The sequence below is a fragment of the Artemia franciscana genome, chromosome 17, assembly GCF_032884065.1.
Source record: "Artemia franciscana chromosome 17, ASM3288406v1, whole genome shotgun sequence".
Taxonomy (NCBI): domain Eukaryota; kingdom Metazoa; phylum Arthropoda; class Branchiopoda; order Anostraca; family Artemiidae; genus Artemia; species Artemia franciscana.
This window is the reverse complement of record NC_088879.1, coordinates 22,169,724-22,187,286: the sequence shown is the minus strand read 5'-3', so window position 1 is coordinate 22,187,286 and position 17,563 is coordinate 22,169,724. Positions and strand designations below refer to the sequence as shown.

The 17,563-nt window shown below is 37.6% G+C and overlaps 1 protein-coding gene across 2 annotated transcripts in view; it reads left to right on the top strand.

The window, feature by feature from the left end:
* The window catches only part of LOC136038003 (NADH dehydrogenase [ubiquinone] 1 alpha subcomplex assembly factor 3-like), a 31,062-nt gene that overhangs the window by 11,583 nt on the left and 1,916 nt on the right, over nt 1-17,563 (top strand). For both annotated transcript variants that reach the window (XM_065720921.1, XM_065720920.1), the window contains exons 3-4: nt 2,405-2,531; nt 9,569-9,713. In XM_065720921.1, the coding sequence (XP_065576993.1) occupies nt 2,405-2,531; nt 9,569-9,713 (272 nt within the window). The remainder of the gene's footprint in view (nt 1-2,404; nt 2,532-9,568; nt 9,714-17,563) is intronic.

The following is a 17,563-nucleotide window of genomic DNA, read 5'->3' as shown; positions in this document are numbered from 1 at the left end:
ATGCATATTTTCAAAACGTAATGTCCAAATTTGTCAACCTGGCTTAAGCTCCTTAATTTCTGTAAAAATCTCATCACAGATTCTTTCCACTTTCTCGTCATAAACGGAAGCTGGCAGCATAAAAAAAATATATCAAAACTGTAGAGGCAGAATGCTGCCTCTACAATAGAATTGCTACGAATATAGAAATGAAACCTAAAACCAATAAAAATTACAACGAACATAAATGCCCTCGTTTTTAGTGCCTCAAAACGAACAGTAGCTAGATATATATTGGTTGAGTATTGTGAAGTACTAATTGGGTTTTGTTTCTGCACCCTTGATTAAACACTGTAGTTGTCAACACCTGAGCAACTTTGAACTGGTATATCCCAAGAAGAATTTTTCTTCAACCCGCCATCAAATTCAGTGTTGTTACTTTAAAATGCCACATGTGTAATCACATAAAGTTGTAGTACTTTGCCCTAAAACATAAAATATAGCCCATTCTTTATAGTTATTTCAAATAAGGCATATGTGAGTTCATGGTATATTACTTCGTTTCAAAATGTAACGCCAAAGATTTTTCCCAGTCTATTTGATTTTGAGAACAGTTTGATACCCTTTATGACCAGTATTTGCGATATAAACACTTTACTAATAACTGAAAAACTACGTTTTTCTGAAGGCAGATTCTCCTTCCTTTAAACCTATGGGAAAGGAATATAAAGTAAACCAATTAAGACATTTATAGTATTTTTTTTCATAAAAATGAAAATGTTTTATTATTCTGGCTCACGAGTTCTTCTCCATAATAGAGGAGAAATCCCAACCAATAAAACTTAACGCTTAGAGTGTTAAGGAAAACAGTCCAAAATTCCATATTTTGGTCCCCTTGGTTGTTGGTACCTGCCTAGCTAATTTCAAGTTAATCAGAAAACGATTACATGGTAGGTGTGTGGAAATCTATTCCCCTGTCTCTTCAGCCCAAATTATTGGCCGCAACAGGTTTCAAGTTGATCTGAGGACTTTTCTGAAAAGTTGGAATAAGGAGCATGCCTGGAAAGTCCTTATTCCCATTTCTCATTTACAGAATACTCCTTTGTCCGAAGTTTTTTCTAGTCAATCACGTAAAAAAATGACATATCAACCGTTCTGCTTGCAAGTCGGTGGCGGAAAGTAGTGGCGGAATGGAAGAGCCCTCAAAGTACTCTGTCATCATGCTGAACATTCTTGTATAATTTGGTTTCAAGCAAAGTATTATGTCCTCACGTTTCTGATAAAAAGTTAGATGGGAGATGAATGGACTGCGGGAGAGGCCTGGGTGATGAATGGACTGTTGGAGGGGCCAGGGAGATGAATGGACTGTTAGAGGGGCCATGGACATATTTTTTGCCTCAAGTGGAGTAGACTAAAAATTGTTGCGGAATTTGTAGATTTGAGAACCTTTGAACAGTTCTGATTCATAAAACGAACAGTTTGCTTATCTTTCTGCAAGGAACCGGGAGTTTTTCCCTAAACTAAATTGAGAGATACCTTGGAAGAAATTTGTGTATGCTATTGGGCTTAGAAAATTCTTTCAAATTCCATCTTAGAAACATATTCTGACATTTGTATTGCAATTTTCGCTACGTGGTATTTATGAGAATAAATAATTTGTACACAAATACCTTGTTTTCCTTAGTGATTTTCAAAAATATTTTTGACTTTCGAATTTTTGAAACGATTCAAAATATCTTCCAATATTTGTCGACAATCCTTGATAACTAATATCCTAAATCAAAAAGCTTTTGTGCCACTTCACTACACATTAAAATAGTGATTTAAAATGTTGACAATGAAAAATAAGCTGCTACCTAAATTAAAATGAAGATATTTTTCTTCAAATGAAAGGTTTTTGTACTAATATTCATAGTTCTTCTGTATTGCAATTAGTGAAAACCTTTTGTTTTTTCACAGGTTTCTAAGTAAAAATGGAAAAAAATTCAACAAAATGGTGGGAATTACGAGGAAAAAGTGAGAAAATAACAAGAAAAATCGTAGAAATGTCGACATGTGGGGGGGGTGGTTGGCGGTTTTGGTGGCGTACTTTCATCAAAATTAAGCGAAGAAGGGGTGGGTGGGTCAAAATTTGAGCCAATTTTCCAAACTCAAGTGAAAAATGAGCCATATAGTACCATAAAAGCAAATGCATACTAAAAAAAAAAAATGATCTGCTTCAGAAGATGCTTCAAGTAATGATGCTTAAGATATAATATTAAGATTAATATTAAGATGCTGAAGATGCTTAAGATAAGCCTATGTTCTATGTTCTATAGCAAATTACGCCCCTGCTTGTTAGGATAGCATGTAAAGAGAAAGGTAATTGATGAACAGATATAATAATTTTGTAAAAAAAAGTAACATTTATAGCTCTTCTTTCTAGGCTAATGGGTGGACTAAAAAATCCTATTAGGCAAATGGCCAATGTTTATGATGCCGAAAAGAAGGTGACAGTCAATGTACTGAATAAAGAATTTGATCTTGGATTAATGATTGATTCCTATGGAAATGTGAGTACGGTGAAGTTCTTACTATTTCCTTAATATTTTTCTTGGTTTTATCAATAACATTACGATTAACAATTTTGCCATGTATCAACACCGCACAAAGGTAAAAATAGGAAGAAAGAACAACCCTGGGTCTCTTCACAAAATTTAGCCTCCATTTTCCCAAATGCAAAATTTTATTCATTTTAGATTACTTTTTCCAAATCTTCATAGATACATATATAAAAGTTTTTAAGGACATATTCTGTATTCTACCTTTTATTCCATTTCTTTAAATAATCAGAGATCTAAATCTCTAAGAAGATATGTATAATTAAATTTCATAAGATTGCATTGATTTTACCATCTTCCTATTTGCCATTAATTTGAACTTGGTTTAATTTATCTTTAGGACTTAGGTGTTAACAGGTCTTGAGAGAGAAGAGGGGCTTGCTCGTCAGAAAGTTTATCCATGGACTCGGTGTCAATAAAAAAAAAAATTAAGTTTTGAGGTCCAAATTTGGCTAATTTTTCTCTAGTTAATATTTGGGGAAAATCCTCCTTTGTATGCTCGTATTTTTTCGTTAAATTCCTTTGTTTTTACCTATTGCTCATAACAAGAGGTATTCTCCTCTACAAATGGCTGGAGCATTGGTCTTGGGAAAATTTTGTTGAATTGTTGAGTTACATACAGAAGATACATACACAGAGTTAAAAACTGTTTTTTTTTCTAGATCAACCAGATTTCCTCCACTCCTCCTAAAATATCCCGATTTTGCCTATGTTTTCGATTGTGTAAATTTACGTTTTTACCTATTATTCAGTTTATTCTGATCAAACGGTGGCTTTTTTCGTTGGTAATCTGAATCATATCTAATCTGAACTGAAAAGACTACTGGTTCAGACAACATACCTCTAATACTGGTCTGATGACGGGATCATTTTCCGAAAAACCAAAGAAAAATCGTTGTTTAACAACGCACTCTTCCCACATAAAAACCATAAGTTCCTCCCTAAGGTTAGACCATTATACGCTACGCACATTATTATCTAATAAAATAGGTTACCAAAATAGTTTGAATGTTTAAGCACCATGGACTTCGTTAAGTTTATAAGCGCATGTAAATGGGCTAGATTGGGCCCCATTTTGCAGACTTTTTTTTGCATTTTGTTCGTAAGGAGGAGGGAGAAAAGCCCAATCTATCCCGTTTACATGCGCTTATAAACTTAACCCAGGCCGCTCAGCGCGTCCCCAGGTGGCGGATAGGGGAAAGCCTTGCAGATATGCAGGGTACCTCCGGTGGTGATGGAGGCGCGGACCAAGGGGGGACCCAGCCCCTGGGGGCCCTAAAATATAACTGGGATACCCTCGCATGGGGGACATAAATGCAGGCGGAGGAGGAAGAAGGCCCCTCTGATGTAGACTGAGCTGGGCCCACCGGCGTGTGGATATGTCCCGTCAGCTTCAAACCTTCTCCCAACAATGGGTAAATCGTATGGTATGGCAGATTATCATCGTGGGAGGATCCTCTTCAGGAGGACAACTGCGAAAGGGCGGATGATTCAGCGACGAACAACGGCCTCTGCAAGTTGACGGAGAGGAGTGGCTTACCGCCGTCTCCTAACTAGCCTTGAAACCTCTCCTTTTAACAAATGAATTAAGGGCTCTATGAATCAAAGCATAATTACTACCGCGTCCGGGGAAACCCACGAACCTAGCAATTTGATGATGATGGCAAATGGAAGTAATATTGAACATACTACCGCGTAAAGGGAAGCCGACGAACATGCTACCGCGTACGGGAAACCGACGAACATTCTACCGCGTACGGGGAAACCGACGAACATGCTACCGCGTACGGGGAAGCCGACGATCATAATAGGCCCATGACGACCCACGGACGGGATGAGGTCACCCTGCGACTCATCTCCACTAAAACTGTACTCAACATAGGAACACTCAACACCCAGACTCTTGCCAAACCAGGAAAAATGGATCTACTACTGAGAGAACTAAACCGATACAAGTGGGACTTAGTCGGACTATATGAGACACACCTCCCCCGAACCGGTGAAGAAACTATCTCCGGAACCTCCCTCCTACTCTCGGGACGCACCGATGGCACTCACAGACAGGGTGTTGGATTCATCCTCTCACCAACATAAAAAATGCGCTGATCTCCTTCACGCCCGTATCAGAAAGGATAGCAACCATTAGACTAAAGGGATCCGTGTCAAACCTTACCATCATCCAGGTATATGCTCCTGACTCTGCTCGAAGCGATGAAGAATGCGAACAGTTCTACTTTCAACTTCAAAGTGTCACCGACCAAACACCAAAGAAAGATATGTTCATCGTCATGGGCGACTTCAACGCTATCACGGGCAACAATCAGATTGATCGGAGAGATGTAATGGGACCGCATGGCCATGGCCGACTGAGCGGAAGAGGTGAAAGGCTAATTAGTTTCTGTAGAGAAAACGACCTGTATATAACTAACACCGCCTTTAAACACAGACACCGCCTTAAGGTCACCTGGAGATCCCCCGACGGATTAACTGAAAACATGATAGACTATGTGCTGATATCTAAACGCTGGAAGTCCTCAATAATGGATACTGTATCCCTTCCTGGTGCAGACTTTGATTCGGATCACTCACTCCTGATGTCCAAACTCAAGCTAAGACTGAAACGACTCCCTAAGACGACAAGAATCCCTAGATTCCGGACAGAGCTGCTTCGTGACCCCATAAAAAAAGGCGCCTATACCACCAGCCTATCGTCAAAATTCCGAGCTATCCTAGAGAACTTCACTTCCCTCACTACCGTCGAAGAGATTGATCAACTGGCTGAGCATGCAACTTCTGCAGTTTTGGAGACAGCAAATGATGTCCTCGGGAGGAAAACGAAAGACGAAAAGCCGTGGATTACTGAAGAAATAATCCAACTATGTAACCAAAAGCGTCTCTGCAACAACAAAGCTGACCCATGCAGCCGAGACTCTTATAAATATCTCAAAAGGAGAATCGAACGGGAAGTCCGAAAGGCCTTGCGTAACCATGTTACCGAGAAATGCAAGGAATGCGAAACCCAGTTTAGGAACGGAAACAATCAAAAACTCTTCAAAACAGTTCGTGAACTGTCTAGCAGGAAAGATCCCATCTCCACAGCATTCCTAGACAAACAAAACAATCCCATCAACGACGCAAAAATGAAACTCGAACGATGGAAGGAATATTTTGAAGATAAATTAAATCCGCAGATCATTGCCGATCCCAGCATCCTAAACTCCTTCCCCATTAATGATCGAGAACCTCCACCACCACTCTTAAAATCAGAAACTGAGGCAGCGATAAGATCCCTGGAACGAGGGAAGGCCCCAGGACCGGACGGTATCACTGCTGAACTAATTAACATTGACTCAGAGGACGTCGTCGAATTGTACCACAAAGTTGTGTCAGCCGCTTGGTCAACGGGCCACGTCCCACAGCTATGGTGTAAGGCAGCAGTGGTCCCAATCCACAAAAAAAAGGCTCAAGAAGAGAGTGTGAGAACTACCGCCCGATCAGCTTGACCAGTCATCAAACTAGAATACTGACCAAAATTCTCCTACGTAGAATCCAAGCAATTACAGCCTCCGTTCTAGGTGAATACCAAGCTGGCTTCCGACCTGGACGATCGACCATTGACCAAATCTTCACCGTTCGTCAACTCATGGAACGCTTTGTCGAGTTCAACAGAGACCTATATCATCTCTTTATTGACTGTCGGCAAGCCTTCGATTTAATCTGGAGGAAAGGGAGGATCATCCTAAGACATTACGGTCTCCCCGACCAAATCGTCACGATTATTGAGAATATATACAGCCGATCCAGAAGCCGGATACTCACCACTGATGGACTCTGATGGATTCTCAACATCCTCGGGAGTTTTACAAGGATGTATTCTGTCGCCCCACCTGTTCAACCTGTTTCTTCACGCCATACTGTCACTGATACCAGACGAACATGGAGCCAAAATAGGTGGAGTCCTAGTAAACAAGCTCGCCTATGCTGACGACATCGACCAGCTCTCTACAACGGCCGCTGATCTCCAAAGACAAGCAGACTGTCTCAACGAAGCCACAAAACCTTTTGGCATGCAAATTAACGCCAAAAAAACGAAAGTTATGGTCACGTCACGCCAAAAACAAGCAGCTACTCCTTCCATAATGATTGACGGCCAGCCAGTTGAAACGGTCGACCAATTCGTCTACCTGGGCAGTCTTCTCACAGCGGACAATTGTCATACCTTTGACATCAAACGCCGCCTAGCTCTTGCTAGCTCCAGTTTTAAAAGGCTCACAAATATCTGGAAATGCCGAAACCTGTCGAACCAGCTGAAAGTTCAACTTTTCAACAGCCTGATTATGCCAATTGCTATATATGGGTGTGAAACCTGGACCTTGAAGATCGAAAATGAGTGCAACCTACTTGCATTCGAGATGAGATGTCTCCGTCGCATCGCAAGAATCACCTACACTGAACATGTGACCAATGAGGAGGTGCGGAGACGGCTGAAGTCCCCCGACACAATCCTAAATAAAATCAAACGACAACAACTGCGATGGCTCGGGCACGTCAAGAGGATGGACCACGACCGTCTACCAAAAATCTCCCTCGAAGGAACCATAGACGGATCTCGACCACGAGGAAGACCTAGCAAGAGGTGGATTGAAAACTTTGACCGAAAGCGCATCGTTGAGTTGACTCGAACTACACACGATAGAACAACGTACCGAGTCCTAGTTCATGTCCTGTCAAAAGAAGTGGCCCCAAAACGTCCCGCGAGGATGGACGGGACTTAAGTAAGTAAGTATAAACTTAACGAAGTCCATCTAATAAAATAGGTTGCCAAAATCGTTTGAATGTTTAAGCACCATAGACTTCGTTAAGTCTATATTTGCATGTAAACGGGCTAGATTGGGCTTTTCTCCCTCCTCCTTGGGAAAAAATACAAAAAAAATTCTGCAAAATGTTTTTGAAAATGTGACATTTTTGCAGAATTGCCATTCCTTTGGCAAGTTTATATTGGCTCTGTGGCAAGATTGACCTTTGTTCCTATCAACGACATAAATGGATTTTAACTATTATTTGGACTTATATATAAAATGTCTGTTTAGTTATATTTTGATTTGTTTTTTGTCTTAAATTCTTCAAGTCCATGAAAATCGTGGTGGGGGAGGGGTCAAAATGTATTTTTTCAAATCTTAAGAGAGAAGCAATTTTTTTCGATTTTTCCAATGAAACGAGGAAAATATGAGTGCTTTTCATTTAAAATACACTAAAGATATATTTATTTTAAATCTAGTGAGGGTGGGGGCAAAACTCTAGGAAGGTAAATGTCTCCTCGTATTGGCCCCACTCTTTATTTGTCTTCCTTTTTTACATTTTCCGTATCAATAGAAGTGGATAATCAATAAAATTACCATTAGAAAAAGGAGAAATTTATTACTGCTGAAAAGATGACAGGAATAGTTTAGACCCGTGATTCCCAACATGGGATACAGACCCCACCGGCAGAACATGGCAATATATTGTTGGTGGGCCATGAGCAGGTCGTGCACACTACGGCTGACTATATTTTAGAGCCTTAATCTCGAAAAAAGTCTTTAATGTGAATGACGTAACATTCAAATGCATTTAAAGAGTACAACAGATACATCATAGAATTTGGAATGACATAATACATTGTGTAACAGATGATGTGTTCAGATGATACTTTTCATTAATGTAAAATATGCCTAGAGGACAACCTGAATAGAAACCAAACCAATGGCCTTTTAAGCTTCCTTCAGGTTAATGACCGTAAAATTTCAATGACAAAATTTAAATATCCTGGGAGGGCTGATTTTTGAACTCCCTAGGTGGGGCATGACCCAAAATTTGCTGGGAACAACTGGTTTAGGCAGTTGTGTAGAGGTTCAGTTTGAAGAGAAATTAACAGTAAAGGCTGTTCATCACGTCTATAGCACAAATTATTGATTAAAATTCCTTTATTACTGCATATGATTCATAAGAACTCTTAAGATCGGAAAAGACAAGAAGGAATCTAGTATGAGAATTACTCGATAAAGTTATAAAGTTTTCTCAATAAATTCTTTATTCTTTAATTTTTTAAGCTATGACCTGTTAGATACCGCACCATTGCATGATCAATTTTTTATGTTTTTTTTTTTAAAGTAAATGTAAAAAAAATGAGCAAATCATCTTTTTCCGTTTCTTCGAAATATTAGCTTGTTTTTATAATTGTTTTATATCTCATTCTCTTAAATGCCTTAATCCATAGTTGCAACTTTTTCCATAGATTTAGTGAGTTTTTTTCTTACCCTGCTATTTTGTTACTTGAGTTACCTTGGTGGTAAAATAAGTTTTAATATACTGGAAAATTAGTCGCATGTAATAGTTTACAAGGGCGTGCTCACAAATTTTAACCAAGGGTGCTATAAAGCTCCCGCTAAACTTTAGTCATTATTGCTAAAGCTTCACAGGTTGTGTTGGGAGAGGTCTATATGTATCTGTCGAAACTTAGAATCTTTTGTGAAGGCTCCCTTGAGTCCGCTTTTCTTGCACTGCAAGCATTGGCAGGATGGCTCTGGGATTTAAGCCCGATTCTGAGCCAAATTTTTGTTTAAAGTTAGGACTCCCTTTCATTGAATTTTTCAAAGCCTGCATATAGAGAAAGGGTGGAGGTCTGAGGTTGCAATTACCTTCCCGTGCCTTAATTTGGAATACAGATCTATTCTTAAAAGGGTCATGGATGTAGTAAAAGCAATTTAGACTTAGCAAATAGTCGATTTACTATAATTTTGCAAAAAAAAAAATTCCCCAATAAAACGTAAGTCTAGAGAGACGACAGCAGGGATTGGTGGGTTTCGTTATTAGTGCATTCATCTATTGCCTAAAAGACTTAATTGGCTGTGTATAGAAAAAAAGGAAAAGCAGTTTTTTAACATTTGAAATGCGGTTTAAAAATTTTATTCGATATCTTTGTTTTTATGTTTTTAATATCATTTTTACAGACGGGTTTTAGACTGAATAATGGCGTATTCGTCATGGGCCCAATGGCAATATTTTCAAAATCAGTGCTTTGTTGGAACGTGCGCACAGTCATAGATATTACTCCCGAATCACTAAGTGCATTCTATCTTCTCGAACCAAAATTGGGTGAGTTTCTATAGAGATCTTTTAAAATTTTAACCTTAATAACCAATAGCGATTTATATTTAACTAATAAAACTGGCCTGAATATACAGTAAATACTTCAAACAAGTCAAAACTTTTTTTTAAAATCCTTGGCCTAGCAAAGTGGAGATACCAGACGCTCTGGCCTAATCACTTATAAAATTTGAAAATTATTTGGAAACGCAGTGTGGGACAAACAATTATTTTGTGTGTGTGTGTGTGTGTGTGTGTGTGTGTGATATACTAAACAATACTAAGATATTTATTATATATACAGGAAAATAACAGACCACAATTACACTATAACTAGCAAAAATGACACTTTATTGCTTGGCACCGCTTGCTGGGGTCTGTAGCCCAAACGTTTCCTAGATCTTCAAATGTATGATCAAAATCTAGATAGATTAAATATTCTAAGATTTAAGGATCAAACAAAGCGTCATTTTAAACTATGCTTTGAACAATCCCATAGCATAGTGATTGTACATGAAAAGATTTTTATCATATGATAAAAAGATTAGAGGGATGTGGATTAAAAGATTTTATTTATAAAAGGTCTAAATCTTTTTATTCTTTACTCTTAAGTTAAATCCAGTGATTAAATGGGATCTGTCGAAAAGTTCGTGGTAACGAACTGTAGTAAGGAGCGACCCGGCTCAATAGTAACCGAAACGCTAGAAAACGGAATTTTGATACCAGTATTTACATCAAAAGAATCGCATTTTAATGCTTATTTTAAATATATAAGTTTCATCAAGTTTAGTCTTACCCATCAAAAGTTATGAGCTTGAGAAAATTTACCTTATTTTAGAAAATAGGGGGAAACACCCCCTAAAAGTAATACAATCTTAACGAAAATCACACAATCAGATTCAGCGTATCAGAAAACCCTATTGTAGGATTTTCAAGCTCCTATCTGCAAAATGTGGAATTTCGTATTTCTTGCCAGAAGACAGATCACGGTTGCGTGTTTCTTTGTTTTTTTTTGTTTTTTTTCCAGGGGTGATCGTATCGAATCAGTGGTCCCAGAATGTCGTGAGAGGGCTCATTCTAACGGAAATTAAAAGTTCTTGTGTCCTTTTTAAGTGACCAAAAAAATTGGAGGGCATCTAGGCCACCTCCCTCGCTCATTTTTCCCCAAAGTCACCGGATCGAAATTCTGAGATAGCCATTTTGTTCACCATAGTAAAAAAAACCTAATGACTATGTCTTTGGGGACGACTTACTCCCCCACAGTCCCCGTGAGAGGGGCTGCAAGTTACAAACTTTGACCGTTGTTTACATATACTAATGGCTATTGGGAAGTGTACCGACGTTTTCAGGGGATTTTCTTTTGGTTTGGGGTTGGGGGGATGTTACGTAGGAGGATCTTTCCATGGAGGAATTTGTCATGGGGGAAGAGAATTTCAATGAAGGGGGCGCAGGACTTTATAGCATCATTAAAAAAAAACATTGAAAAAACAAATATGAAGTAAGGAGCAGCACTAGAACTTAAAACGAACAGAAATTATTACGCAGATTAGGGGTTCACCTCCTCGTATTACCTCGCTCTTTACGCTAAAGTATTTTTAGTAATTTCAACTATTTTTTATACGGCCTTTGTGATTCAGGGGTCATTCTTAAGGAATTAGGACAGAATTCAAGTTTTAGTGTAAAGAGCAAAGTATTGACGAGGGGGTGAACCCCCTCATATACGTAATAAAAACACACGATAATAGAGGTTCGTTACGTAAGTTAATTCGTAAATTACGCATATTTTTTACTAATGAAAACGTTCGTAAAAAATTAAAAGTTCTAGTTGCCTTTTTAAGTAATCAAAAAACTGGAGGGCAACTAGGCCTCCTCCCCGCTCCTTTTTTCTCAAAATCTTCTAAAAAAAGCCATTTAGCCAAAAAAAAAAAATATTCAAATTTCGTTTTCATTATTTATGTGTGGAGAGCTAAAATCAAAACTTGCATCAATTCAAAAACGTTCAGAAATTAAATGAAAAACTAGTTTTTTTAACTGGAAGTAAGGAGCGACATTAAAACTTAAAACGAACAGAAATTACTCCGTATATGAAAGGGGCTTTTCCTCCTTAACTCCCCGCTCTTTGCGCTAAAGTTTCTTACTGCTTTAAAAAGTAGAGTTAAGAGAAAGAGTCAAACTTTAGCGTAAAGAGTGGGGCGTTAAGGAGGAAAAGCCCCTTTCATATGCGGAGTAATTTCAGTTCGTTTTAAGTTTTAATGTCGCTCCTTACTTTCAGTTAAAAAAACTCGTTTTTTTTATTTAATTAATTCAATAGATGAAGGCAGGTTATGCCTAAAACTCGGCAGCTTCGAAAATAGTCATTTAAAAACAGCAAAAAAATCCGATTTATTCTAAAACTAAAATTAGAGCCCCAGGATAACATGAATCCAAATTTTCACAATCCAAAAACTAAAATAAACTGATTTTAGTTTATGGACTTACTTTCGGATTTGAAGGTCGTAGGTTACTAATTTGAGCCCACGGAGGCTGAAAATTGTATAAAAACTGAAAAAAATAATTTTCTTATTTAGTAGACCAGTTTGATTCTAAGCGAGGTTAGAAAGGGTGAAAATGTAATTCTCGAATTGTTTTTATAATTTAATCGGCGTTTTAGTTACATTTTATTCCTACCAGCTTAGACCGGGCCATTTGGTTTTATCTGAGCAGTAGAAAATTGACAATTGGTCCCAACAAATATATTTCCTGGCATGAGTTGATTTTTTAATTATTTAGAATTAATCTAACTAGGATTTATCTTGTCAACATGCTTTGGCAAATATTGTTTACATTTAAAAAAAAAAAAAAAAACACATGCGTATTCCTTCTATTCTTCATAAAGCTAGCAAATATATAAAATCTAAATCTGAAATACTTCTTCTTAGTAATATTTAGATAATCTAGCACTTTCGGACTTTTGGGACTGGGGGAAAGGAAACGATGTAAGTTTGGTGCTGGTTTAGATGTGCAATGCACTAATTTTGATGAACTAAATTATTATATGTTTGATTTAGTAGTGGATTTAAGTAGAATTTGGTTAATCTAAGGCACATATGCACTGAGATTATTCATAGTGATAACAATAAGCCGATTTATGATAAGGTTTATGAATTTGCTACTTTAGATGCATAATTCTTGCCACTTCTTTTGACTATTCATTGCAGTAACCAGTCACCTGAGACCAGCATAACTGTGCACGCTCTTTCACTCCGATGCATTCACACCCCCTCCTCCCTTTACTCTCTCCCATGATGTCTTAAGAAGCCTTATGAAGACCTCCTCCGACAATAATTGAGGACGTCTTGCTTTTCGTTTCCAGGTTGTTAACTAAAAAATATAATGCTTGCCAACTTATCTTGCCAACTTGCTAACATATGCTTGCCAATCCCATCTGTGAAACCTGACCTGAACGTCTCAACTGGTCTTTTATTATAGCCCCAGAAAATGTAATACAATTATGTTCTTCGCACATTTTGTTGTGCGAGACATGGCTATCCAAACGATTATCTAAAACTATCCCCACACGATTTATGTGGAAGACATTTAGCTTATCTTTGTTCAAGCATACCAACGTTTTACCACCGTACTTGGGCACTGTCATTAGTGATACGTATGTTAATCGTTACCACAGAGTAGTTTGCTGAGATACTCCTATTCTGGAAGATTCTTAGTGTTAAAATAGAAATTACATTGGAAATGTAACAACACCCATTCGGATAGAAGCTCGTTTTCAAGAACAAGTATAGTGATGCTGTGACGGTTTTATTTATTCATTCTTATAAAGTAACTATTATGTACATAATTTTTGTACTATATTATTTCAATTTTGCTGAACTGGTTTTTGACGGTGATGCAATGCAAGTAGGGCAACCATTTAAGATTATTTCTACTATGAGGTTTGCTAGAAAGAAAGAAGACTTTCATCCCAACTCAGACAACAAGTTGAATGTCATTGAGCTGATACCTAGGAAATTTGAAAAAGCTGGGTGTCAAACACAGGTTGCCAAACATGGTTCAGCCGTTCAAACCGTAAAAACTGAATTTGCTTCAGCCATGAAGATTGAGACCTGTTCAATTGTAAATTATACTGACTTTTTGGTCTTCCTCACACACTAAGCCCGAGCAAGCACCGAATTATTTTCAGACTGGAGTTCCAGCTGATGGTTAAGACTCTTATGAGCCATTTTAGCTGAGGGGTTGTGCATGCTTGACTTGTAATACTATGTTATTCGAGACAGGGGTTTGAGTTCTGGTGACAATTTTTTTGGGGGACAGGGCTCAGTCGTTTGACTCTGTAAGCTCACCCAGTCTTGAACCAACTAAAAATAGGAACCTTAAAAAAATCTGGGGGAAAATACAGGAGGCGTTGGATGATTTTGCTTCAGACATGTATAGCACCCTTGGCCAATGGCGAAGAATCTGGAGGTCAGTGCTTATACTACGCGGACTATTGATCAGATTCGGAAAAAGTTAAAATAGTGAATATTCTGTTGCTTGAAGAGAAAACCACCTTCAGAGGTGATAAATTCATTGCTGTTTGTCAACGCCTTTTGAATTTGACACCAGTTTACGATTTCAAGCTCTTGACAAAGTTTCAATGCTGAAACTTACAACTAATTTCAGTTTTTTCTAAACCAGAAAGTCATTTTTTGCTTTTCAGCGTATTAGGAAGAAATCGCTTCAGCAGAAGACAAAACTTTTCCACGCTTTTGTATAGCTATATCCGGTAAATCCTTATATAAACTCTGCCGCCATCTGTTGATGTCCGGAGAAGAGATAGTGCGATGAATTTTCGGCACCCTTGAACGCTTACCCCCCCCCCCGTCTGGTGCTTCAAAGTACCTCTGCCGGCATGTTTTTTTTTTCAAATGAAGACGTGGACTTGTTAACCGACAACTCTATAATTGGTAATTCCCTTTCTTTCGTCAAATGAATATGTACCTATCATGACTGATGTATCGCCTGCTCCTGAAAGCTTCTCAAATTGACTCACTGCTGTTATAAAGGTAATCCTCGTGGGCTTCCATGCACATGCGAAAAGAGTGACCTTTTCTGCACTGCTGCTTGTAGCTAGTGCCATCTGACAATTGGACCTTTGTTATCTCTTCGACGGTGATCTGTATGATTAAGCCAAATCGTGTGTTTTATTGGCGAGCCTAGTATTCAAGCATAGAGTTGCGATTCTTATAGTATCTAGATAGTCGAAAACGACGTTTTGATTAAAGTGTTCCCATTTGTTCTTTTTTTATAGTTTTTACTTTTCATTTCTTTTACAAATGGTAAACCAAATTTTCAAATCCAAGAACGAAGTTAACCTCTTTCAGTTTCGTTAGTCACTGAAAAAAATGGAATTTTTCAGTTTTTGGGTCATTGCCGATCTAACTGTGCTAGAGTTAGTAGTAAACTACCTTCAAATCCAGACTTCATTACACAAATTTACCCCCTCTACCCCCTTTCATATCAGTTGGTGTGGAAATGGGCTTCTAAATAACGGAATTTTTCGAGTCTGAGGTCATTTACAATCTTTTTGTACTTGGAGTAATATGGAACGACGTTTCATTCCATATAATTTAGTAAGAATCGAAATTTTATAATTTCACTCTTTTCTTAAGTAATTTCTGAGACTACACTGGCTAATCGTGACAAACCTTTTGTTATATTTCAATATGATTAATCTAATTTCCCTTCTTGAGTGTGGTCGCTATTTCATGCTAACACCGAAATTACCAATGTTTAGTAGAGCCTAAGCCATTGATTCTCAGTTTATTCTGGAGAAACAGTAAAGCTTATTTGCTTGAAAAATGAACGTCTGGAAACCTAATTAGTAATTAGTCCAGTAAAGATACGGTTTTGACTCGGAATTAGTGCAAAGTAAACTTTTTTGGCAACGAACAGTTCACAAATTTTACTTTTTAGCGTATCCAAAACAGAGTGAAATCACCCGTGCAGTATTACCACTTTTCCTGAGGAAAAGAGGGAGAAAGAGTGAAAAAACGAAAAATCACAAAGAAGAGAAAAATAAGGACAATAGTGGCGAGTGAAAAACAGAAGACAAAATTATGCAAATGTTTCGGTTGAGGTCTCTACTCAAACGGCCTCAGTGCAGAATAATAAAAATGAAAATGCAGATAAGAGTCCTAAGGACAACATAAAAGCCAAACTTCAAAATAAACACTGAAACTAAAATAAGGACTTTCGGAGCAACGATGAAAGGGTAACTGAATAAAAAATACAATACTGAATTGTATTTCACAATTTCATTTTATGTCAAGCATTCTTTAAGGCTAATCCCTGCCAGATAGGGTCTACCAGACACTATTAGATTGCGAAATATAATTTGTCAATGGGTGTAAAAACGATCGGAATTAATAAGTTATAAATAGTGCTTAGAAAAGTTTTTCCAGTGTCTCTATTTAGGGCGACCTTAGGTGAATGTGGTTTTTTATTTCAACTGCCTCCCTGAAAACTTGTATGAGACTTTTAATAGGGATAGTGATGGAGGTATTGTCAAACAAAATGAAATGGTGCGGGTTGTCATAGGCATTTTGAGCCAAGGTGGAATCAAAAATCTCAGGCCTTTGGCGCAATCTCATGGCTTTATCCATTGAGAACCTGTGATCCGATATCCTCTCCCCTAATTGCTGTTGGATTCCACCAAAATGGGAATAGCCACAAGAATAAATGTCCGCAAATTGGTGAATGTCGACATTCACCGGTGAATGTCCGAAATAGTTTTTTTTTGCTCCTTGTATATAGTCAGTGTTGCCAGTCAAAATTTTCAATTTGATGCAAGGTTTGATGATAAAAGGCTATTTTAGGTTAGATAAGTTTGGTTAAATTAGGTTAGGTTGGGGTAGGTGAGCTTAGGTTTTTAACCCATTTCTGATATTTATAACCAAATTTAACATAGCCTAACCTAATCTAGCTTAACCTAAACTAACATAATCTAACCTAACTTAACTTTAACGTGTACCGTTATAGCTTGCATAAGACTGAAAAGGCTGGTTCAAAAGCTCATTTTTCTCTCTAAGGAGAGAAAAAGAAATTTCAATCATACAACAGTGAATATCGAGAGCTTATCTTGTTCTAATTCCGAGTCAAAACCGTATCTTCGCTGGACTAATTACTAATTATGTTTCCAGACGTTCAATTTTTCAAGTGAATAGGCCTTGCTGTTTCTCTAGAACAGATTGAAAATCAATGGCCTAGGCTCTATTAAATATAAGTTGTTTCGGTACTTGTGTGAAATAGTGCCCACACTCAAGGAGTGAAGTTAGGTTAATCATATTGAAATATAACAAAATATGATGAAAATATAATACTTCATTAACAAAATTATGGAAACTGCGACAGATAACTATGGAAAGTAAGCCGGCCAGAACGCATTATATTAAATACCTAAATAACTCTATATATTAAATATTTAATTAAAAAAATATCTGCATAGTAGTTTATCTCGCTCAAGCTAACCTGAATATCTCCGAGTACATACAGAAAACCGTTTTTATTACAGATTAAGAGCAAAGTGTGGTTGCAATATCATACAAGTACCATAGTTTCCTTATTCGTAGAAGTCTATTTTATTCTTTGACAAAATTCGCTGAAAAATTACAAATATGCTACTTTCAACCACATTTTTTCTGGAACTGTTTTGACTTGTGCGGCGGATTTAGCCCATTTGTTTAAAATAAATTCGCTAAAAAGCTGATAAAGACTATATATAATTAACTGGAACGCTTGTTCCCCCCCTTAACGCGAATATTTGTCTTTTCCCCATCCAAGACCAAATTGACAACATTTTGTGAAATATGAATATGTGTCAAATA